The sequence below is a fragment of the Vicugna pacos genome, chromosome 11 (assembly GCF_048564905.1).
Source record: "Vicugna pacos chromosome 11, VicPac4, whole genome shotgun sequence".
Taxonomy (NCBI): Eukaryota; Metazoa; Chordata; class Mammalia; order Artiodactyla; family Camelidae; genus Vicugna; species Vicugna pacos.
The window spans coordinates 79,074,459-79,099,919 of NC_132997.1; the positions used below are offsets into that span (position 1 = coordinate 79,074,459).

The 25,461-nt window shown below is 50.7% G+C and overlaps 1 protein-coding gene across 3 annotated transcripts in view; it reads left to right on the top strand.

Annotated features, from left to right (window-relative positions):
- Window positions 1–25,461, top strand: part of NEURL1 (neuralized E3 ubiquitin protein ligase 1) — a 75,887-nt gene that overhangs the window by 40,831 nt on the left and 9,595 nt on the right. For all 3 annotated transcript variants that reach the window (XM_072971823.1, XM_072971822.1, XM_072971821.1), the window contains exons 2-4: window positions 11,825–12,066; window positions 12,476–12,797; window positions 23,625–24,314. In XM_072971823.1, coding sequence (XP_072827924.1) covers window positions 11,825–12,066; window positions 12,476–12,797; window positions 23,625–24,314 — 1,254 coding nt within the window. The remainder of the gene's footprint in view (window positions 1–11,824; window positions 12,067–12,475; window positions 12,798–23,624; window positions 24,315–25,461) is intronic.

Below are 25,461 nucleotides of genomic sequence, written 5' to 3' on the forward strand. Positions count from 1 at the left end.
TCCCTTCCCCACCTCCTTTGCCTCCTTTAATGCTCCCCCCCAGGGCAAGGAACAGACCTGTTGTGGATGTCACACACACACACACAAACACACACACACACACAGACGTACATGTCATCCCCAGGTTGGTGTCTGGACCAACAAACCCCAGATGCTGGGTGTAGGGACCTGAGAGATTGATTCCTGCACTGTCCTTTCACAGAGGCGGATGCTGTGGCTCAGAAAGGGAAATGGCCGACTGAGGTCATGGAGCTAGCGGCCCAGAGGGAAGCCAGGCCTTGCACAGCTGACTCTCCGCTTCCCTTCCTTGGGTTCCTTAATTCTCCCTCAGGCAGCAGCCAGGAGGCCATCATGGGGACTTAGGAGACCTGGGATTAGCACAGAAGGAGCCGCCTGCCTCCTTGCAGCTGCTCTGGAGGCTTAGGCCAAGGTGAGCTCACCACAACCTGCCAGCTGTGTCTGAACACATGTAACATACGCACCCACATCCCACTCGTGCCTGTGGGCCCTGGGGAGGAGGGATCAGGTTGATCCATCTCTGTGTTCTCTTCACTCAGCCTGGTGTCTGGCATCCAGTGGCACCCAGCAGACACTTGGTCAATGAGTAAGAGGGAAGTATGTGGGGTCTGGGTCCTGGGCTGCTGGACCACATGGCAGTTGGTGCTGCAGGAGGCCTGTGGGGTGCAGATGGGATGAAAAACATGAGCCTTCAGCTGGGCAACAGGCCAGGCCAGGCTGGAGAGGGAGCGGACGGGTGTTCTTGGTGGGTTTGAATCCTGTTTTGCTCTTACTGGCTGTGTGACTTTGGATCAGTCCCTTTGTCTGAGTCTCACTGTCCATTTCCATAAGTTGCAGGTGATAAGGTCAGGCATAAAGGGCAGTACACCTGGTCCACAGTAAGCCCTCTGTAAATGGATGTGAAGGTTTCCACAGAGGCTCCTCCAGGCCAGTGTGTGCTTTCAGGTGTGTACACACACATGCGTCTGGCTGTCTCTAAGGACCAAGATGGCATCTTCTGCCTCTTCCAGCTCTGGTGGGCCCCCAGGACAGAGCATTCCCTGGGTGCTGTGTCCAACATTAGGCACACACACTGGCTGCTTGTGTATGCACACGTGCAAAGGAGAGAGTGTGGATTTGTATAAGGGAAACTAAGAGAGATAGTCTGTGTGGTGTGTGACTGAGCCATGCTCCCCCTCATTCTCTCAGGCCTGACATGGCGGCTTTGAGGTGGGGGCGGGCACTGGGAAGGCAAGGACAGGGAGCTGAACTCAGAATAGTTACCATCTGGAGTTCCCTTCTGGAATCTTGGGGTGGGGTGGGGGAGGGGAGGAGAAGGGCTGGTTCCCTCCCTGCTGTGAGGATATTGGGAGACACATCCATTTGCACATCTGGCTGTTGGAAATGTCTGAGCCTGGGAGGTTGTAGAGTGAATGAGAGCAGGAGGCTCTGTGTAGAGATGGACTTGGCAGTGAGGGTGCCCATCCTGCCCACTCTCCTTTGCCCACCTCGTCCCTGTGGATTCACTCAGTCTTCCAGGGAGCAGCTGGACCTGCTGTACACATAGCACCTGATCAGGTGCTAATATGGCCCCTAACCCTAAACCACAAAGCCGAATGCATGGGGGCTGCAGAGGCCATGGAGAAACTGACCAGGATGGAGTGGAGGGTTCATGTAGGGCAGAGGGAACCAAGCATACTGGCCAACTAGCTGGGGCCCAGTGAGGACAGCTGCAGAGCCAGACAGATCTGCAGACCTCTTACTAGCTGCGTGACCCTGGGCAAGTTACTGCCTCTCAGAGCCTCTCTTTCCTTATCTATAAAATGGAACTAAGTGATACTATATTGCTGCGTAACAAATGACCCAAAAGTCGGTGGCTGAAAACAGCAAACAAACATTTAATTATGTCACATTTTCTGTAGGTCAGGAATCTCGACAGTTTAGCTAGGTGCCTCCAGCCTAAAGTCTCTCGGGAGGTTACAGTCAAGCTGTTGGTTGGGGCTGTGGGTTCATCTGATGGGCTTGTCTGGAGGGACATCCATCTCCAAGTCCCATGGTTTGGAGGGACATCCATCTCCAAGTCCCATGGTGACTGGTGATCCTTGGTCCCTCCCACGTGGGCTTCTCCGCAGGGCTGCCTGACCACACCCCAGCTGGCTTCCCCAGAGGGAGCAACCTGAGAGAGGCAAAAGAAAGTAACCAAGATGGAGGCCAAAGGCTTTTTATAACCCAGTCTTGGGAGTGATATCCCATCACTTCAACTGGATACAATTTGTTAGAAGCTGGTTGCTAGGTCCACTCCACACACCAGGGGAGAGGATTAAAAAAGGGCATGACTGCCAGGAGGTGGATGTGGGGACCTCTGGGGCATCTGAGAGGCTGCTAACTACAGATACCTAACTTTCAGGGGTTGGAAGGGTTAGATGAGGTTGTACATGAAAGGCATCTGGTGACTCAAATCTTGTGATTTTTCTCCTTCCTTCAGGTAAGTGGGGAGCTCTTGAAGGTTCTTGAGCAGGCAGGGCTGTAGTCAGGCTTGCAGTGTGGGATCCTGGTGCTGGCAGTGAAGGAAGTTGTCCCTTTAGTGTCCCCTTTTTCTCTAATTTCTCCACAGGACACCAGAAAGGGCAAGGCACCAAGTAGGTGCTCCTTGCACAATGGCCAGTTATTGATCAGTGTGGACTGAAGAACTGAACAGTGGCAGTTCATTCAACTGCTTTCACTGAGCGCCTGCTGTGTGCTCTGAGCTAGGCACTGGGGAGATGGCAGTAAAAAGGACAACACTCTGCTCTCAGGAGGCTCACAGTCCATCAGGGAGACACACAAATAAGCCTGCAGCCTTTCCTAGCCATAAAGCTGCACCGAGAACACAGAAGATGATCTGAGTGACTCTTTTCTCTCCTCCATCAAGGATCGCACGTGCCCAGGACCATTCCGGGTGTGAAGAAGACAAGTCAGTGTATTGCATACAGTGGGTGTCTCGAGGCGTTTGGGCTTAATTTTGTGGAGGAGCCAGATTTGAGAAAGGCTGTCTGGGTGATGGAGGCTCTGTTCGGGGCATGTGGGATCCCTGGACTTGTCTGGGGATCAGAGAGACTTCTGGGAGAAAGTGGGCTTTAAAATCAAGGTCCCCAGGATGAGTTAGGTAAAGGCAGGCTTATAGCTGGGAAGGAGGAAGGAATGGTTCCCAGCAGAGAAATGGGCCTGGGCCAGGTTTGAGGCAAGAGTCTGGTGAGGGAGGTGGGCCCCTTGGAGGAACCCAGAGAAGTTCACATCTGCACAGTTTTACAATCATCTCTCTCACCTAAGGCCCCTTCCCACCGGCTCTCCCACATCTCACAAGTCTTTCCCCTGGAGGAACCCCTGTTCAGTGAATGCATATAAACTTGTCCAAATCAGTACAAGCCTGGCAAACCGGGATTTGGGTGTTTGGGATAATTTAAAACGGAAGAGTCCAGCCTCCCACTGGGCTGAAAGGAACTGATCTTTCCTATGGTGGTGGTTGTTGCTTTCACAAGAAAAAATAAGACCTTATGTTGGGATCAGGTGTTAAACTTTGAAAAATTCTTTCACACCCATGAACTCACTGGGTTCCCACAATTGCCTGGAGAGATGAGCAGGGCAGCTATGATGACCCCATTTTACAGAGAAAGAAATTAAGTTTCAGAGAGGTGAAGCAACTTGCCCAAAGTCACACAGCAAGTCTGTGGCCTGGCCAGGTTTTGAACCCAGGGCCTCCTGCCTCCAGGGCTCTTGCTTTTTGCCCTGCTGTACTATCCAGAAAGGGAGACAAACCTGCCTCTTTGGAGATGCAAATGATCATGCCAGCCCTGGTATTCAGGTCCATGGGCCCAGAGCAAGTTGATCCTGAACACAGTGGAATGCAGCTGGGGCTTGAAATATAGGTGGGATTTGGAGAGGTGTAGGAGGGGCTGGGAGAGAAGATACACATGGCAGGAGAAGTGGCTTGAGCAGAGGTGTCAGAGAGCACAAATGGGTGTCAGTTGCAACAATAAAAATATAGTTATTATTAACAATGATTAATTAGTAATATATATTAACAGATTCATTAATAACCATTATTATAACAGCCACTTACTGGGTTTGTTTTTTTAATTTATTATTTATTTTATTTAAAAAACCTTTAAATCACTTTATTGTGGTATACTTTCTGTACAGTAAACTACACATATTTCAGTTGTACAATTTGATGAATTTTGATAGATGTATATACCTATGAAAGCACCAAAATCAAGATACCTAACATTTCCTTCAAACTCCCAATTCATCCCTTCCCACTCTCTTTATCCCCCCAGTAATCAAAAGTTTGTTCTCTGTAGGTATGAGTCTGTTTCTGTTTTGTAGATAAATTCACTTGTGTATTTTTTTTTAGATTGCCATATAAGTTATATCATAAGGTATTTTTCTTTCTCTTTCTGGCTTACTTAGAATGATGATCTCCAGGTCCATCAGTGTTGCTGCAAATGGCATTATTTTATTCTTTTTTATGGCTGAGTAGTATTCCATTGTGTGTATATACCACGACTTCCTTATCTAGTCATCTGTCGAGGGACATTTGAGTTGTTTCCATGTCTTGGCAATTGTAAATAGTGCTGCTGTGAATATTGGAATTCATCTGTCTTTTCAAGCTATATTTTTCTCCATATATATGCCCAGGAGTGGGATTGCTGGATCATATGGTAGTTCTATTTTTAGTTTTTTAACAAGTCTCCATACTGTCCTCCAAAATGGCTGCACCAAATTACTTTCCAGCAACAGTGTAGGAGGGTTCCTTTTTCTCCATACCCTCTCAGCATTTATCGTTTGTGGACTTTTTAATGACTGAGTTAGTTTTACATATAGCACCTCTTTAACCTCATGAAGGTCTGCCATGAGCTCCATTTTACAGATGAGAAAAATGAGGTCTCACAGTTGGGTTTGGAGGCCCACAATGTCATAGTGGCACTGAGGGCAAAAGGAAAACACTGCCTGCTAAGCCATGTAGAGGTTGGTTATTGTCATTGGTATTGCTCCCTCCCTGTCTCTCTTTGGCAGCCCAGCTCAACCCAGCCTGGGCATCCAGGGCTCTGCCAGAATGGTTCTGGGGCAGAGCTTGGGCCGGGGCAGTGGGGAGGGGGTCACTCTGGAGGCTACGTTGTCTCGGCATCTCTGCCTGGGACCACACCAAGAGGCAGGAATGTGGTCTGGCGCTGGCTGAAGGTCACCCGGAGGGCTGGCCAGGCTTGTGTCTGGCAGCTCATAAATGCTCAGAAGGAATGGGCTGAGGGGAGGGTGGTGGGGAGCTCAGGGGAGTTTCCATTGTGTCAACAGCAGCCTCGCCTGAAGTGGTGCCCCCACTGTGGCTCCCAGGAAGCTTGTAAACCTGTCTCTAAGGGGAGCCTCCCCGAGAGCTCTGCTGGGAGCTGATGGAGAGACTGGGACTCCACCCAGGACCATTGGCCACTGGGCGAGCAGCTGTGTAGCTCACAGGCCTGCATCTTTAGGCCCTTTGCTTGGCTGCTCCCCTGACTAGGATTGGTCCACACTTTCTCCATGCAGCCTTTCCCCACCATGCCTGCCATCTTGGACTCACGGAGGAAATGAGCTCTGGTATTAGACGCTGAGCCTGGTAAAGGACCCTGGACATGGCATTGGGAGATCAGGGCTCAGGTCCCAGCTCTGCCACTTAATTTCTATGTGACCTCAAGCCAAGTTGGTTAACCAGTCTGAATTGCAACTCATTCATCCATAGAATGGGGATTCTGTGGGGTCACAGTGTATGTGAAGTTGCAGGGAGGGAGCCCTTCTGGATGGTATAGGTAAGAATCCCTGCCCGCAAGCTGCCCCTCTGGCCCTTGGCATTTGAGCTGTGCTCAGGGTTAATTCTCACTTTACTTTCTCTCCTTCCTCTCCTGGGATCATAATGCCAGCTGAGAGGGAGGAGGGAGATAGCAGAAGGAGGGAGAGCAGGTGTTGGAGGGGTGGTGATCAGCCGGGTTGGGGCCGCCACATTGGACGCCTCTGTGGGTCGTCATTCTTATTGTAGTCCATGAGAATGGCGCCCCAGAGGCATACAGGGCAAAGTCTACGTGGCTGTATGTGGTTATCCTGGCTCTTGTTCAAAGAGAAGTGATGGCGCCTGAGCCAGGGCCATGGAAGCAGGGAGGACACGAGGGGCCAGAGCCCAGGGATGTTTATTTCTGAGATGGAACTGGCAAGTTGGAGGTGGGGTGCTCAATAACTCTACTGTGGCCTGGGAGCGTGGTGGGGCTGGCAGGTTAGGGTTAGGAGTTCAGTTGGGGCCTGCCAAGCAGCAAGTGGCCTTGGTCCATGGGTAGGAGATGCTCAGCAAGTCAGGGTTTTCATGTCGTTCCCCACAGAGGTGGCTCGCTGGGTAGAGACCACACTGTGGGAAGAAGAGGCTGGCACAAGACTTGGCAGGCCCAGGAATCAGTGAAGGTGTTTTGGGGATGCCCAAGTGCTTCCTCAAACCCACAGTGGGCAGGGAACAGCAACACTTCTTCACAGAAGTGGAGGGAACTGAAGGCTGAGAGTGGCAGGTCTGACGAGGCTTTGAGGTCTTCTGTCAGATGGTCCAAATCCTCGGCACTGCCTGCGATGGGGTGATAGGTGCTGAGGTAGTCAGATTCCAGCCTCCCTTTCCTGTGTCTTAATGAAGACCTGGTTGGTTAGTCGTCGTTGCTGCTTTTGAGGTATAATTTATAGACGCTAACATTCACCCTTTTTAAGTGCATAGTTTGGTGAGTTTCAACACATGTCTAAGCTGTGTAACCACTACCACAAAAGATAAAGAACATGTCTGTCACCATAAAAACTTCCTTTGTGCTGCCGTGGAGCCATCTCTCCTCGTCTCCAAACTCCAGAATGTTGTACAAATGGAATCAGACTGCATGTAGCCTTTCGAGTCTGGCTTCTTTCACCTTACGTGCTTTCGAGGGTCCTTCTTATTGTGTCATAGTTCTGTTCCTTTTCATTGCAGAGGAGTGTTGATTGTGTGGGTGCACTCTGTTCTTTACTCATCCGCCAGCTGGAGGGTGTTTGAGTTGTTTCCAGGTTTGGGTTATTATGGATAAAGCTGCTGTACATTTGTGGGTGGGTCATTGTGCAGATGTTTTCATTTCTCTTGGGGACATGCCCACGAGTGTATTTGCTGGGTCGTATGGTAGGTGTGTAACTGATAAGAAACTGCCACGCCGTTTTCCACCTTGGCTGCACCATTTTGCCATCCTGTCAGTAATGGATGAGGGCAACGTATGAAAACACGGTTTGCATTTCTGTGTTCTGGCGGCTTACACATGTGGATTGTGAAGGCAATGTAGTAGAATGCCAGGCATCCCTCTGTGTGCTACACAAGATGATTTTAGGTGGGATGTGGATGAATATTTTTTCATATTTTGTCAGTATGACCATATTAAAAAATTTTTAAATTGACATTTAGTTGATTTACAGTGTTGTGTTATTTTCAGGTGTACAGCATGGTGATTCATTTATATATATACATATAATTTTTTATTATAGGTTATTATAAGATATTGAATGTTGCTCCCTGTGCTATGTATTACAACCTTGTTGTTTATTTTATATATGTAATGTCTTATCTGCTAATCCTAAACTCCTAATTTATCCCTCCCCCACTTTCCCCTTTGGTAACCATAAGTTTATTTTCTGTCTGTGAGACTGTTTCTCTTTTGTAAATAAGCTCATTTGTATCTTTTTTTTTAAGATTCCATATATAAGTGATATCATATGATATTTGTCTTTCTCTTTCTGACTTAGTATGATGGTCTCTAGGTCCATCCATGTTGCTGCAAATGGCATTATTCTATTCTTTTTTATGGCTGAGTAGTATTCCATAAAATATACATACCACAACTTCTTTATCCAGTTATCTGTTGATGGACATTTAGGTTGCTTCCATATCTTAGTTATTATAAATGGTGCTGCTGTGAACATTGGGGTGCATGTATCTTTTTGAATTAGAGTTTTCTCTGGATATATGCCCAGGAGTGGGATTGCTGGATCATATGGTAAGTCTATTTTTAGTTTTTTAAGGAATCTCCATACTGTTTTCCATAGTGGCTGCAAGAAATTATATTCCCACCAACAGTGCAGGCGGGTTCCTTGTTCTCCATTTATTGTTTGTGGACTCTTTAATGATGGCCATTCTGAACAGTATGAGGTGATACCTCATTATACTTTTGATTTGCATTTCTCTGATAATTAGCAATATTGAGCATCTTTTCATTAGCCAACTGTATGTCGTCTTTGAAGAAATGTCTATTTAGGTCTTCTGCCCATTTTTTTATTTGGTTTGGTTTTTTGTTATTGACTTTTGTGAGCTGTTTGTATATAGTTATGACCATATTTTAAAATGCATCTTAAAAATTGTATCCAGCATACCAAACCCATGCTTTCTTGGCTGTTAATGCTGAATGGCTAAGACCCAAGCCCTGCATTTAGATTACCTGCTGGCTGTGTGACCTTAGGCCACTCAATCTCTCTGAGGCTGATTCATTATCAGTAAAATGGGCTTATTCTGTCCCTCCTACTTCATACGTTTGCTGTGACGGTGAAAGCAGTAAGTATATGGAAAACTCTCAGTTCAGAGCCTGGCACATGTTAGCGCTTGATGAATGGCTGCCATTACTAATAGATGTGTGTGGTCCATGTGTAGTAGATGTATGTTTTGTGTGTACCATCTTGCACCTCCATGTGTACATGAGTGAGTGTGTGTACAGTTCATATGTAAATGTATGATTCCTGGCCTAATGGATCAGGGCAGGTATAACTCTGTCTCCCTCCTACGTCTCCTGGGGTCTGGGTTACATTCACGTGCTCACAGGTATATGTGTGTGCTCATAAGCGTGCCTTTTTGAGGCCACATGTCTGGGTGCACATTCAGCCCCCAGGGACTAGGGTTTCCCCATCTGCCATTCTCCATCTGTTCTGCCTGGAGGCCCGGGAGACTGGGCCTGTGTTGCCCTCGCCCACCCAACACCCTCCCCGTGGACGGGAGGACCTGGGGGATAGTTCTTCCAGGGCCTGGGTCTCTAGTCCCTGGGTGTTTTCACCATATTTGCCCTGAGCCAGTGTTTTCTGGATCTTTACCCCAGGCCCCAGGACTGCAGCTGGGTTAGGTGGGAAGGAGAGAAAGTGTTTTGAAGGAAGTTGAAGCCCTGCAGTTGGTCCATGGGTTCTGAGCAGAGGCTGGAGTGGGGGCCCCATAGGGGAGGCTCTCATCAGCTGCTGGGCTCAGCAGGTTAAAAAATTGCTTTATTGAAATATAATTGACAAACGCTAAGCCACAGGTATTTAAGGTATATGATTGGATAGGTTTTGACATATGCACACACCCCTGAAGCCATCGCATCAAGACAGTGAACACATCCATCATCTGTCACCCCAAGTGTTCCCTTGCCCCTTGGTAATCCCTCCCCTTCCCCGACCATCCCCAGGTGACCATCAATCTGCTTGTTATCAGTCTAGCTTAGTTTTCATTTCCTAGAATTGGTACTGTAGGGGCTGGTTAGAGGGAGAGGAAGGGTTTTGAAAGGAGGGGAGGCCCTGCAGTTGTTCAGTGGACTGTGTCTGCATTTTTCTTAAACTGGCTTATTTCACTCAGCGTGGTGATTTTGTAATTCACCCATGTTGCTGCTCCTATCAGTAGCTCATTCCTTTTCCACTACTGAGTAGTATTCCATTGTATAGATGTACCATATTTGGTATCCATTCACCCAGCAAATATTTCTTCCTTTATGCCTTAATTTCTGCATATATATACAGCCCTAATAGTGTGTAATGTTACCTTTCACCAACAGTATATTTTGAAAGCAAGAGTCAAGCTGTGTCTGAGGCTTGAGCCCACTGGGCATCTCTTCCAGGCAGGACACCTGTAGCCAGTGCCACTGTTTGCTCTCACCTCAACTGTCCCCTTCGCTGGAATGGCCTCCTCTACTCTGCACTATTCACTGGATCACTTAGCTTCTTTGGGTGTCTAGGTCTCCTCCAAGCAATTCCAGCTCTTACCGCTTGGCGGCTTTCAAAGCCCCTGAGCACTGTTGTTGATGCCTTAGTGAGCAAGGTGAGCCTCAGCTTGTGTTGTCCCCAACTCATGGGCCTGGCATACAGGAAGCTACTCCAGAGAGGCCAGGAGGCCAATGGTCAGGGTGTCTGGCTAGCTCTGGACTGTGGATTTTGGTGTCTGGGGCCCTCTGGGAAGGAGGAAGCAAAAATACAAAGTGATGCAAAGTGAAACAGAGTGATGCAAACCAGTGCAAACATAGTCTGGACCAAAGTCTGGGCCTTCTCAGCTCCCAGGCTTCCTCCTTCCTTCTCTCGCCGCTCCCTGTCTTCCATCCCCTTTCTGGAAACCCCTCCTCTCCCTTTAGGGAGGGGAAGGCCTCTGGGCAGGCCTGATGCTGACCAAGCTTTCTGTTTTATTAAGTGTCTGCCTTGGAGGGACCAAAGTTTGAAACATCCCGGAAGGCCTTGGTTAAACTCTGTGGCTTTCTACTTCCCCACCCCCATCATCCCCATCCTCTGTGTCTTTTCTCAAGAAGACAGGATGGGTGGGGGCTGTCCTTCCTGATAGATGGGACACAGATCTTAGAGGAGAAATGAACCCCCCATCCCAAGCCCCCAGCTGCCAAGGCTGTGCATTAGTGCTGCCAATACATGTCTTTGAACCACAGGGTGGCTCTTATTGTGCTGTAGAGGGGAGGTGGCTTCTTCAAGTCACATGGCCAGATAGGGACAGACACAAGCCACCCAGCCCCGCATCCCATGTTCTTTCCTCTCTCTGCGCTGTCTCCTGGATGCCAACCTCATATGTTTGTAAAGTGCCTTCTGAACCAAGCCCTGTTTATGGAAGAAAGTGCAGTGCCTCCTGGCCAGGGGTTCTTGAGGCAGATCCAAGTTCCTAGGAAGCCTGAGTGAAGAGGCCCTCCTGGGTCTAAGATGTTGCAGGCCACAGGCAGTGTAAAGCAGGAAGGCAGCCTGGGGAGGAGGGAGGTGGCTGTGGAGGAGGAATGAGATGGGCATGGCCTTGAGGCTGATGCTGCAGAGGCTTCCTGCACATTCCTGGTCTCCAGTGGCAGCCCCATGGGCATGTGTTCACCACAGCCCAACCTTGTCAGCCTAGCTCCAATGCCTTCTCCTCCTCCTCCCCTGCTCCAGGAGGCCTTCCTGAGAAGTGACCTACCTGTACACCCTTTTGGCCCTTATCACTATCTGCTATTTGTACTGCAATTTCTGTCTGTGTCTTATCTCCCTTCCTGGACTGTTGTTTTCTTGAGGATAGGACCCATGTATGTGTTTCATGCCTTATCTTCAGTGCCTAGGTCAGGGCTTGGTGTTCAGCAGATATATAATGAATATTTGTTGAATAAAATAAATGATGGTGGTAGTGAGTGACAGTGAATGACGGTGGACATTGGTTGTGAATGATGGTTTATCACAATGGTAGAGGCTGTAAAGTAAATGGTGGTAAGTACTAGTGAGGAGCAGTAGATGGTAGTTGGTGGTGGTGGCATTGTGGGGGGGGGAAGGCTGAGGGTAGTTGGTGGTGGGAGGTGATGGGGGAAGGATAATAAATGGTGGTGGATGGTGAAGTGGGAAATAGCAGTAGATGGGAGCAGGAGAAGAATGGTGGCAGAAAGTGGCAATGGTGAAAAGGGGCCATGATGGTGGAAATCCTGGGCAGTGGGTGACTTCTGCTTATGCCCCAGCCCTCTGCCCTTCCCTAGGGGACCCTGGTCCAACTCTTGGACTGTCAAGTTCTCTGACACTGTGGCTTGTTCCTTTACAGATTCCATCGGGGGCCCCTTCCCTGTCACTTCTCACCGATGCCACCATAAGCAGAAGCACTGCCCGCCGCTGCTGCCTGGCGGGGGACTACCAGCCACGCCGCTGCTCTTCCACCCGCACACCAAGGGCTCCCAGATCCTTATGGACCTCAGCCACAAGGCCGTCAAGAGGCAGGCCAGCTTCTGCAACGCCATTACCTTCAGTAATCGCCCAGTCCTCATCTACGAACAAGTCAGGCTGAAGGTGGGACCTCCCTCCCTGCCCCCATCACTGCATCCTCCCGGGCACCTTTGGACTTTCTCCCCAAGTCCCTGCTTCCTGCTAACGGCCATTACTACACCCTGCACCTTCTTTCCTTCCTCTCTACTGCCTCTTCCTCTTTCCTCCTCTTTCTCTTCCCTCCTCCTTACACCTTTCTCAACCTTCCCTGCGTGACAAAGAAGGAACGGGGGAGAAGAGTGTCCGTGGGGACTAGCTCTCACTAGACTGGTGGGAGGCTCCCCGGGGAGGGAAAGGAGCCCAAATGGTGGGTGAGCCAGGCGGTGTGACTCCCCATGGGAGTCTGCCTGGGGTGGTCTGCAGAGCTCACTGATGGTGGGGGAGAGGCTGGGCGGGGCTGGGGGTTGTCTGAGGCCAACCCCCTACCGCCCAGATTACCAAGAAGCAGTGCTGCTGGAGCGGGGCGCTGCGACTGGGCTTCACAAGCAAGGACCCGTCGCGCATCCACCCTGACTCTCTGCCCAAGTACGCCTGCCCTGACCTGGTGTCCCAGAGCGGCTTCTGGGCCAAGGCGCTGCCCGAGGAGTTTGCCAACGAGGGCAACATCATCGCCTTCTGGGTGGACAAGAAGGGCCGTGTCTTCTACCGCATCAACGACTCGGCAGCCATGCTCTTCTTCAATGGGGTTCGCACGGCCGACCCGCTCTGGGCCCTGGTGGACGTCTATGGCCTCACGCGGGGTGTGCAGCTGCTTGGTGAGTGCCCTCCCTCTGGCCCCTTAGGTGCAGGGCACACCTGCGGGTGCTGCATTCTGACGAGGCTTGGTTTCATCAGGCATGGGGACGCCTCCCCTGCTGGCAGCAGCCCCAGGTCCGCGCGGGCATGGGGACAGCTCTGGGAGCTTTCATGTGAACTGCAGAGTGTTGCCTTCCTCCGGGCCCACAGCTGTGGCAAGTGGAGCCTGGTGAGATTTCCGCCCTCCATGGCCCCTCAGGTTGTGCCTTTGAGCAGTGTGTGGCCTTCACGATCATCATGATCTTGTATGGCAGCCTCAAAGACCCCACCCCGGGGGTAATGAATAGTCATCACTGTAACTGTAGTCTCTAGAGCAGTTGCTGTGTTCCTGCCATGAGGCACTTTGTTAAGTGAGGCACTTTGGTATTGCCGCCTGGTAGCCACCCTGGGGGGCAGTCTCCATCACTGGGCCCATGGATGAGACTCAAGCTCAGGGAGGTTGCCATCAACCCCAGGAGGCACCGCAGGTGAATAGTAGAGCCAGCACTCAGTCCCAGGTGAGCCCCAGCACCTTGGGCTCTGCAGCTTTCCAGGAGGTCCAACCCCACCCTAGTGCTTTTTGCAGGGATGTGGGTGAAAGGGTAAGAGGGGAGAGCAGAAGGCTCTGGGGGGGGCTAAGACTCTTCTGGCTGCTGCTGGGCTCCCAGAGTAAGTGAGGCTGCTTCAGGCAAGCGAGGAGTAGGAGCCACAGAAGGTATCCTGGGGCTACAAAAGTGCCAGGCTTCCTTGTACACACAGACTGGGTACAGATCAAACCATTGATAAATTGGCTGTGTCTCCAGGAGGAGCTTGGATGAACCTCAGCTTCCCCATCTGTAAAATGGGTTGGTAGGGAGATTAAATTCAAGTTAAAGAGGCTGTGAGTGAAGTGCCCAGCAGAGTCCTGGGTACCAGCACTTGCTCTTCCCAGCTCCCATTCCTCTCCCATGTCTCCCTGCAGAGAAAACTGCCACGGAGGTAGTGGGGAAATGTTTTTCCTTTTTGTCCTTTCTGACTTCAGAGCCTAGAAACAGTGAAGCTCTTCTTTTCAAAACACTTTTATTTGAGTAAAAAAATAGTGGGGGAAAAAGTGAAAGAAGAAACAAAGAAATGAGTAATCATCAGAAGCCTTTCTGTGTGAGGGAGGGGTCCACATCTTACCTAGCCAGGGTCCTCTCCAGAGTGGAATTTGTGCCTGGCATGTGGCGGACTCTGAGGAAGATTTGCAGGGTGTGGAGGGGAGCAGTGGGGTGGATGGATGACTTGTTGGATGAAGGGAAGAGTTGTGGGGGTGGGGCTGAGGTAGACCCAGCTCTGCTCAGACAGCCCCCAGCTCACTGGGAATCAGGGAGACAAAGCAAACATTCCAGACACAATCAGGGCACAACCCAAGAGAGGACAGTAAATCGCTGAACACTGTGGTCATAGGATCCCTTCCATCTGCCGAGATGGTTTCCATCCAGTTGTCTCATTTAACCTCTCAGCAGCCGGACCTGGAGGGAATGGTTTTTGTCCCCATTTGACGGGGAAAATTGAGGCCAAAGGAAAGCCTGGCTTGTCTCTGTAGGGATGTGTCAGAGCTGGGACTTGAAGTGGGTTTTCTGATAACAAAAGCAGTACCTTTCGCCTTACCCCCGGTTGGGTTTAAGCAGGAAGTCAGAGGAAGCTGAGGACAGTGAGGGAGGATGGAGTCCAGGAAGACTTCTTGGCAGAGGAGCCTTAGGCTGGGCCTACAAGTCTCAGGAGGGCCTGGATGGAGGTAGGGATGAAGGGGACATACCAGGTGAGGTGGGGCTTCCAAACTTCAGGGGCCAAGGGAGGGGCCTGGGGAGTAATCTGAAGAGCCCTACCCTGGGGCAGAGCCCAGATGGCCCTTCCTAGCCTGGCCTCATTCCCCTTCTGTGACTATAAATGGGTTTTCAGGCAGTATTTTTGGTTGCATTTGGATTTCCCATAAGGCTCTTCTCTGTACACCGGATAAGGCCAAAGCCCCAGCTGATTCTTGTCACAGCTGTAAATCACCATAATCCCTGGGCATTTTCAAACACTGATTATGGCCCCTAAAGTGAATTAGCAGATTAAAATATCTCATTTTATTCTTCTTAAATTGATTGTTCTTTTTATTAAAAAAAGAAAGAAAGAAAGGAGACCCACCCAAGACATCTTCAGAGGTGGCACACTGCTCTGTGCTCTCATTTTTTGCCCCTCCCCCCAGGACACGCCTGCTGCCCTGTACAGTCTCAGGGTCAGTTACCCTCCCTTCTCTTTCCTCTCCTCCTCACTTCCCGTCTCCCCATCCCCTTGCTTGCCACGTGACTGCACCTGTGTCTTTCTGGGCCTGTCTCTCCCTCCACCTAGGTCCCTCAGCTCTTCTGCTTTCCCACCTCAGCTGCTGCCTTTGAGTTTCTCCTCTGAAGAAGTTGCTCTGTCTTGGTGGCTCTAAGGATGGGTCTGTCTTTCCTGGGGTGATTGTCCCCCAAACCAGTGTCTCATCTTTAGAGATTTTCTGCCAGACCTGCCCTGTCCCCTCCTGTCTTCATCTGGAACCTGTGGCCAAAACCCTCCCCACCTAGCCAATATCTGCTCCTCAGACCAGAGACATCCTGGGGTACCTGGCACATAGTAGGTCTACAAGTCAGGCCATGGACAGATTGACTGTCTTCCCCAACAGAGTGGAGGCAGGAGCTGATGACTATCCCTGATTGACACCTCCAAGTGGGGCCCCATCCCTGCCCCACTGCCCTAACCATCACCTAGGCCCCCTGGTGCCTGCACTATGGCCCCGGCAGTCCTGCTTCATGCCTTCCAGGCTCCCTGTTATGTTGGAATGCACAGCAGGTCACCCTCTTCCCTATGGGTGCCCTGGCCAAAGCCCGGGATGATATCTCCAAGAATAACAGCTTCCTACCTCCAGGAAGAAGGACCTGCCAGCAAGTAAATAAACACAAGTTTTATGGGGTGATTAATACTTGAAGAGATAAGTTCCTATCCCAGTTTTCAAGGTCTCCCTGCTCCTCTCAGAAATGTTGGCTCAGGAAGAGTAGTTGTGGGTTCTGGCAGAAAGCTGGTGAGCCAGGATTCCACTTACAGGGTACTCCTGAGCACCCTTTGTGCCCACCACAGCCTAGGCGCTATGCAGGGGTTGGAAGAGACAGTTGAGTTGGAAACCCACCCCCTCCCCCTGAATACTATTTACACTGGGGGACATGCCATATGACTGCTCTGAGGTGACTTAAATCCAGTTCTACAATAACGTGTAGCTAAAGAATGAAACTGTGGGAGTGCAGCTGGGGAGCAATCCAGGAGGACTTCCTGTAGGAAATGAGTTTCAAGTCAGGAACTAAGGGAGGGAAAAACAATAGACTGGTTGAGGAGGAGCAATTTAGGCCAGACAGGAGGGGTATGTGTTGGCTCAGAGGTGGGGGACTGGCAGTCAGTTGAGGAGCAGATCCTTCAGGGGAAGGGTGAAGTGGGAAGGTAGTATATGACTTGTGGAGAGTGGGTGTGCATAGGTGCGTACGTGCATGCATCATAGGGGAGAGCACCATGAGAGTAGAAACTTCGGCAGCTTCTTGCTGTCAAGTTTTTCAACAAGAGAAAATATGGCCCAGAGATGGGAGGGGCCTGCCTAAATTCTCCCAGGCTGGGCCTGGAATTCAGATCTCTCAGCTGATCTGGGCACAAGGTCAGTGCAAGAAGACTTATTGCCACATCAAAATGTTTGTGGCTGAGCCCAGGAGAGCATTAGGAGGGTATTAGGTGGGAGCTCCTAAGGACTCTTGGCATTATCCTAGATCTTGGTAAAAGACCTCACCTGTCTACTGAGGAGGGAGATGTGTGGAGATTCTCAGAGTACCTTTCTGGGGGTCAGGCTGCTGCTGCGCCAGTTTCTGGGATGACGGGCCAGCCTGCCTGCCTGGGGCTTTCTGTAGATAAGGCCCAGGGTTAGGTCCCCTGTCCAGTGTGTGCCTCAGCTTGTGGTACAAAGAGTGTGAGCCATCCCGGCCGGCCAAGGACCACACTGCCATCTGGGGCTTCCGCTTCCCAGGGTAAACCAATATTTACCTTCAGCTGTGGCTGCCAGGGGCTGAGAAGCAAATATTAGTTTAAGGAGTCCAAGCCAAACTCTTGGGATGGAGAAAGAGCTGAGGATGCTAACTGCGATTTCTTCCTCTTTGATGGTCTTCACTTCTTCTTAGTTTTTTTAAAAAAAGAAATCTTGCTGTTCCTTCCGATCTAGGTACTTCTTTTCTGCTCACCCCAAATTCTGCCAGTTATATCAAGGCCCAACACTAAATCCTCCCCTTCACTAGGGAGACTTCCCTGACCTCCCCTGTTCTTCGTGGTCCTTCCTGACCACCTGAAGTGCATGGAGGTCCAAGCGGTATCAGCCGTTCTACAGCGTGTATTGTCCTGCTCTTTAAGAACACAGCAGAAGTCCTCTTTGTATATGTTGTAAAGAAAGTTATTATTGTGCCCATCTTGGAGATAAGGAAACAGAGGCTCAGAGAGGCCTGAGGAACTTGCCTATGGTCATGCAGCTTGGTAGAGCTGGGACTTGAGTCCAGGAGCATGGGCTACGTTACTTCTCAACTTCTCTGAATACGAGTCTATCTTGTCTCCCTCCTAGGTCTGTATACCCCCCAAGGGTGGGGACTTCGACCCTCCTGTCTTCCAGAATAGAGCTTATGAGAGCTCAAGGCATCAGGGATCCGCCACACATGTTGGGCACAGATAGGACACCAGGGCCCAGCGGGTCAAAGAGGGGCCGTGGGTACTCAGCGCCCGGTTTCAGTGCTGAGGGTGGGTCTCCTGCCTTGTAGTTCCCAGAAGGCTGCTGAGGGCTTTGTTTGGTTCTATGGTTCACAGCACACTCTAATTTTCTACCAGAATGACTATATATAAAGTACAATTATATATAATTGCCAATATTGGACTTTTTCTAATGTCCAGAAATGGCAGTTTTATGTGTTTCCATCTAATATGTCTTTGGTCCAAGATATAGTTCTGGGGACCCTGGAGAGACCTGGGGGCCCAGAGTGGGGTGTGTGTAGGGGAGGAGCTGGAGTCTTGCAGTATTGAGGACAAGGCCCTCATTTTAGAATCAGGAGACTTGACTGAATCAAGGCCCGACTTGGCCACTCACAGGCTTTGGTCAAGTTTCTTAGCTTCTCTGTGCATCAGTGATCTTGCCTGTTATTGGACATAATTGTATGCATGCCATTTAACCTCACAGATAGTCCTTGAGGCTCACAGATGTATGAAAGTGTTCATACAAATGGGAAGGGCTATTGGTTTGGGGTTAAAAAGAAATACCTAGTTTAAAAACTTGGCCAAATAGATACCCACCCACCCCTACCCCCACCGCCCCAGTCCTCTCATTGGAAGAGGGAGCCTTAAAACCAAGTCCTTATACCTGAAAGTCAGACCATGTGATCTAAATTGTTTCTTGGAATAAGATCTGTGGTTCTCCATCTGGGTTCCTTGGAGCACTGGGGTTCCACAGAGGCATCTCTGAGGCGGCTGGGTGGTAGGGCTCTGTGGCCACCTTAGACTTCAACCAGAGCTTTTGGCCCCTTGGATGAAGGATTCCATTGCTTTAAAAAGTTTGAGAACCACCAGACTAGATCATTCTGTGAATCTATACACCTAAGATCCTGTGGCTTGCAGAGTCTCTAAATCTAAGAATCTGTGACTCTGAGTGATTCTGCAACATTCTGCCCTTCCCTCCACAAGCCTTAGTGTGTTTGTTTCTCCTAGCTTTCCCGTGGCTGGGTGTATATGGTGAGGGTCTAGGTGGTATGGGTTTCAGGGCACTGCCCCGAGGGATGGAGAAACCCCTCATTCATCCAAGCCATGTACCCACCCTCTTGGCTCCTTCCCCTAATCCATGCCAGCTGCAGGCTGGCAGGAGGATGTTTATGGACATAGTAAATGGGTTGGCGCTCCTTCCAAACAGGGGCCGGCAGATACCCGCCAGCCAGCTGGGCGGCTGCAGGCTGACCCATAGTTAAAGATTATCCAGCGCTGCGGATGTGAGAATCTAAACAAACAGGACTTGAGCTGATGGCAGGCCCTGCTTCAAAGGAGCCCTTCGCCTGCCCCTGAGGCCCCCTGTTCCACTGCCTTGGCCCTGCCTCGCTTACCCGGCGCTGGCTGGCAGCATGTCACGGGTCGGGAACTGGGTGGGTCTCTGGGCAGGAGCTGGCCCCAGCGCCCTCTGCCTGGCGCCTCCTGCTCCCTTCCTTTCCCGCTGACCTTGCTCAGACTGTTCTCCCCAGGCATTTGCTAACGCGGTTTTCCCACCCCAGTGCCTCTCGCTTCTGTCTGTCAATCCAAACCCTTTAGTCCTTCAGGGTTGGGTCAAATCCTGTTTCTTCTGAGATACTGTCTCTGAATCACCCTGAAAGAGGAATTCTCAGCCTCAGTTGGAGAGCATTATCCTAAAAGGGATATTTATCCTAAGGAAGAGAAGGCTCACGGAGCCGGGGGAGAGAGGCGTTGGGGGGAGGGGGCAAGGAGTGGAAATAGGACCCTTGGATGCATGCATGGAGTTTTTCTAGCAATCACTATCAAAGAGGGGAGATAGATGGCCTTGGGAGGTGGTGAGCTTCTTGTCCTCAGGAGCATTCTAGCCAAGGCTGGGTGAGAATTTGGCAGAGATAAACAGATTTCCTCATTTTCCTCTAAGGTCCTTTCTGACTTGAGACACTAAGAATTTTGTAACAAAATTGTATTCAATTATTTTCATGCCTCCAAGCTTCAATCCTCCGAGGGCTACTGGCTCCCCAGGGCTCAGGTCCTGGCTCTCCCTCTTTCCTCAACTCCTGCCCGGGACTGGGCACGCAATGGGTCAATGAGTGGGTGCCCTCATGCCACCCTGAGGGGAGGAAACCCTGGTCCAGGCCTCCCTGCCCTTCCTAGGACCTGGATCTTTCTGCCCTGGCCTAGAGGATCTGCGGAGCCAGTGCCAGGCTGAAGACTAACCAGTTCTTTCCTGAAAGGGGACACGAGAGGGGAGCCAGCTTTGCAGCTTCTTCCGTGGCCCTGTGCCACCCCTCCGTCATCATAAACAACTCCAAAGTGGGCAGCCATGTGTCCCAGGCACAGATTAAATTACTTGTTGCTTCAAATGTGGGGCCACCCCACTGCTTGGGGTCAAAGGCTGGCCGTCTGGCTTTACCAAACTGTACCCCAGGGCACAGTCCTGGGCTGAGGTTGGGCCCATGGTGTTCTTCCCTGGCTTTGGGGGCCCAGCCCCTTCCCTGACCTCTGACTTGATGTCGGCTCACTCTGCTCTGACCTTTGCTGTGCCCTCTGTGGAGGGTGCTCTGACCAATTCCTCTATCTCAAGTTTCATCTATTTCAGGTCCCCAGCACAGCTGGGCATACTGATGGGATGGTTATTTTGAAGCTTGCAGGCGGCCTGCAGCTGCTCCTGACCCCGAGCGGTGGAAGGGCTGGGAGAGAAGACATACTTGCGCTGGGCACTGGCCCCAGGGATTCCATTTTTAGCTGTTTCCCAGCGTCTCCTGTACCTCCTCTCCCAATTCCTGTGATATTTCAAGTCTGGTCAAAGGGGTCACTTTTCAACCCCTTCCCCTCTCTCTGTATTCTCCCACTGTTTCTCCTTCTTTCTCTTCTTCCCTCTCTAATCGCCACTTGTAGCTTCTCCTTTGTGGTCTTTAGTCAGCGATATCATTCAATGATTATGTCCTGGGTGCCCAGCATGACTGATGGAAAGTCCTAGTCAAAAAGTTAGTTGCCTGAGTGCAGGTGGCCCTGACTTTGGTTGGCAAACAACCTAAGTGAAGTATCCAGGTGCCGGGGGCTTCCTGCTCTACTCTGATCCCTGCAAGAACATTGCCAACATCGCAGGGGTATTATTAACCCTGTTGTCTTGGTGAGTGATCTGAGGCTGGAGGAAAGTTGCTTACCCGCAGGCCACCAGCCAAGGGCTGGATCAGACATTCAGAGCCAGGCCTGTATCACCCCAAACCCATGTGTATTCTCCCGAGCCATGTAGCATGAAAACAGTAGTAATGGCTCATATTAACCTAGTGGTTATTAGGTGCCAGATGCTTTCCTAGGTGCCCTAGCTACCTTACTCCACTTCATCTTCACAGCATCCCTTCTGAGGGAAGTATTAGAATCCAGATTTTATACCAATAAGTAAATGATGATTTCACTGCTGAAAAAGAGAGGCCCAGAGGGGTTAAGCTATTTGTTCAAGGCCATAGAGCCAGGAAATGGCAGTCATGATTTGAACCCAAGATGATGACTTCAATGTCCTTGCACTTAACTATGCTCTTATCTTGCCTACCAGTATATGGAATTTTGGTTACAAAAAACCCTAAAATACTCTTAGGTTGCATTATAAGAAGTATAGTGTACTTATCAGGGGAGGTGTGAAGGCGCCCTGTGCCTTGAACTATTCAGGGCACATCTGGGTACTGAGTCTGGTTCTGTTCATTGTCTAAGAGGTGGGAAGGTGTGTGGGGAGTCTGAGTATTTCCTGAGGAGATTGTCTTCAATGTGGGGCTGAGAGGCAGCCCAAGAGGTAGTGGGTATAAATACGGGGCATTAGATTTCAGTTTCAGAGATGGAACACTTTCTTAAAGACAGAGTAGCTCAACAATGGCATGGGCTGCCTGGGAGGTAGTGGGCGTATTCAAGTGGAAGAGGACTCCTGAAGGGGCAGAGACCAGGACAGCTCACATCCAGTCCCATTCAGGACTCTGTTCTGAGGGTCTGTGCAGCTCCATGGGTTCTGGCCTGATTTTCCCGAGTGTGTGTAGGGTGTGGGGCTGGGGAGAGGAGCGTCGGGGTGCGAATGTGGGTGGGCCCCTGTGACAGCCTTGTTCCTGTAGGCCCTGGTTACATCTCTGAGCCACTTGTTTCCTCCTCACCCCGCTTCCCCATCCCTTCCCCTCCCTGACCCCCACCCTCTGGAGTCCTGAAGAGCCAGTGTCTGGAATCCCTAAGGGGTAGGGGAGCAAGGGCTGTTCCCTGGGGTCCAGGTCACCCCACTGCCCTCCCCAGCTCCCCATTATTGTCTCTCATGTCTTTCCCCACCTTGCCTGTGCCTCTCCACCACCCCCCAGCCTCTCTGCACCATTGCTGTCACAGAGTCAATTCCCTGGAATAATCACATTTTCCGGTCGGCTCCCTCCTCCTTGCCAAACCCGATGCTGGGAAATCCCGACCAGCTAGGCCCCAAGAGGCTTCTCCAGAGAAGCAGGAGACTTGGGGGGAGGGCCCAGCATCCTCTCCTTGCTGGGTCCCAAACAACACTGTTCCTGGAAGGGCAGGGGAGCTGGGGAGAACAAAAGCAGGGAGACTCTAGAGACAGTCTCTAGATTCAGCTGGAGCCAAGTTCTGGCCTCTGTTGCCCCTACCAGTCCAGTCCCCCAAGCTTTGCTCTCACACCAAGCACCCTAACCATCCTTACTCAGTTTCTGGAGAGAAAGCACAGATTCTCCTTTGGGGAGGCTCAGAGAAAAGGCTCCTGGAAAGGAAGTGGCCCATGATGTGGCCAGATTTGGGGACTCCCACAGAAAGGGTTCAATAAACAAGGAGGACGTTAAAGTGGAGATTGTAGTGTCAGGAGTCGGACAGATCTTGCTTTAATCCTGATTTGCCACTTGCCACTTGGTGGCTGTCACATAACATCTCTGAGCTTTATCTGTACAATGGGAACACCTCCATGGGATGCTTTAAGGATGAAATGCAGGGGTGCGTCATCACCCCTGGAGACTTTTGTTACAAATTATAGGACTCCATAAAGCAGACATAGCCAGCCACTTAAAAAGTGTGGTATCAGAAATATGGTTATTGGTGTAGAAAGGTATTTAGGACACAGTAAGTGGAAAAGCTAATTTTGAAAAGGAATTTTGTATAGCAGGGTTCTTTTAGCCTGGAATTCATAACCATGGATGGCTTCATGTGATTCATGAATGCCCTGAAATTATCCACAGAATTTAGGGAGAATGTGCACTTTTTTGAGGATATAGATGAAAGTTACCACACTTTCAAAGGGATCTGTTGCTCATAAAAGTTAGTTAAAAATTACTGGTGTTTATATAGCATGACTCAGTTTTTGTATTAAGAAAAAGAGGTAACTGAAAAATATATTGAAAAAAGGCTAGAAAGTCATACATCTAAATATTAATAGTATTTTTCTCTGGATGGTGGGCTCACAGGAGACTATTTTTTCTCTTTTGCTGAACTGCCTTTTCTACAAGACAGTCTGTATTACTTGTATGATTTGATTTTTAAAAAGAAAAGATTTGATTTCTCTAGTTTGGGAAATTCACTTAACTTGCCTCAGCCTCAGTGGCCTTCCATGGCAATAACCTAGAAAGGTAACTACTGGGATGAGACAGTTTGTGCAGAGAGGCGTTCTGGGTGGGGATGAGGGTTTCCTCTGGCTTCCCAGAGGGGTAAGACGCCAGTATGCACTCAACAAATACTGTGGTCTTCTAAGTGCTGGGTGCTGCTCTGGCTGCTGGGGATAAAGAGGGAGGGCCCCAGGAGTTTGTTTTAAATTCAACTTTTAAAAGCTTACCATTTAAAAGTGATCATGTTTTTAGTTTTGGTGTCCTTCCTACCAGCCTTGATCCTTTGCTTAAACTACTACATAGCGGTCCTGCATAACGTTATGTCCTAGGCATTTTCTATGCCATTATAAATCCAGTGCATTTTACTAGTGCACGCTTTAAAGAGTAGTCGGAGGAGGCGCGCAGGCAATGGGGACCGGGCGCTGTGCCCGCGTGACGGTCATCCCGTCTCTCCCTCCCCGGCCGCAGACAGTGAGTTGGTGCTCCCGGACTGCCTGCGGCCGCGCTCCTTCACCGCTCTACGGCGGCCGTCGCTGCGGCGCGAGGGGGACGAGGCACGCCTCTCCGTGAGCCTGTGCGACCTCAACGTGCCGGGCACCGACGGCGACGAGACCGCGCCGGCCGCCGGCTGCCCCATCCCACAGAACTCGCTCAACTCGCAGCACAGCCGCGCGCTGCCCTCGCAGCTCGACGGCGACCTGCGCTTCCACGCGCTCCGCGCCGGCGCGCACGTCCGCATCCTGGACGAGCAGACGGTGGCGCGCCTGGAGCACGGGCGCGACGAGCGCGCGCTCGTCTTCACCAGCCGACCCGTGCGTGTGGCCGAGACCATCTTCGTCAAGGTCACGCGCTCGGGCAGCACGCGGCCGGGCGCGCTCTCCTTCGGTGTCACCACGTGCGATCCCGGCACGCTGCGGCCGGCGGACCTGCCCTTCAGCCCCGAGGCCCTGGTGGACCGCAAGGAGTTCTGGGCCGTGTGCCGCGTGCCCGGGCCCCTGCACAGCGGCGACATCCTGGGCCTGGTGGTCAACGCTGACGGCGAGCTGCACCTCAGCCACAATGGCGCGGCGGCAGGCATGCAGCTGTGCGTGGACGCCTCGCAACCGCTCTGGATGCTCTTCGGCCTGCACGGGGCTGTCACGCAGATCCGCATCCTCGGTGAGTGCTCCCCGCCAGGTGCCGGCCTCCCCCGACCCACGCCGAGGCTCGTGCCTCAGCTGCCCTTCCTCCAGACCCAGTGAGGTACTTTTCCTGGAGGAGGGTACCAGTCTGGGGAGGGGGGAAAGAACGCCCACCCTGCCCCCTCGTGGGAGTCTAGCTAAGGAGACAAAGACACCAAAGATGAGTTGTGAGTGGGATTCAGTTGGCTAGTCTACGCGTCCTCAGAGCTAACCAGATAAACCCTGGGAAGGGGGAGAAAAGCGTGGAACATTGAGTTCCACTCTGATTAACTTACATTCCCACAGATACATAAACAACTCTTACACACATTCTCCAGTGGCCACTTAAAAGTGAGAGAAAAAAAAACTGTTTCCACCAGCAGTGAACTTTTTGAGGCTCAGTTTCCATTTCTCCAAAAATGGGAATAAAGGCCTCTGCCTCTAAGGATAGTTGTGTGTCTGAATAAGAAAAAGAGGTTGGTATGTCAGTAGCCAAGTTACCTCTGTAGGGTGGTGCCTGGGTTGGGGCCTGTGCGGAATCCCTGAGCAGAAGGCCTTGGAGGAAATGGGATTGCGGATGTCTAGACCTTTCTGGGTTTGAATGGACAGAGTTTGATGGACTGGGTGATGTGGACTTGTGTAAGCCATGTTTCCCAGAGTATCCTGCACGGTGGGTGTCCATTGAAAAGAGGTCCTTGGATCAAAAAAGTTTGGGATATGCTGAATTTTTAAAAAACAGGGAATTCTTTACTATAGAACTTCTCAGAACTTTTAATACGCAGTGTGAATCTTTAATGAAAGGGTGGTGGTGGTTATGGTGTCCAGCTTTTACAGACTGATCTGACCAGAAATCTTTTTCACATGTATCTTCTGGGACCTCTGTTACCCCAGAGTGGGCAGGTATTCATGCTTTCCAAGTGATAGTCTGCTAACCAGAGCAGTGGATTGGGCTAATTTCATTAGACTTACTAGGAGACCCTACTAGAGTACAGATTCTTAAATCCCACCTCCAGAGATTTCAATTCTGTAGATCTTGGATTAGGTCCTGGGCATCTTTTTTTTTTTTCTTAAAGCAAGTTTGCTTAGACAAGTTTGCAGACCCCTAGGCCTCACAGCTCCCCAAACTAGACCTCACCCCAGGAGGT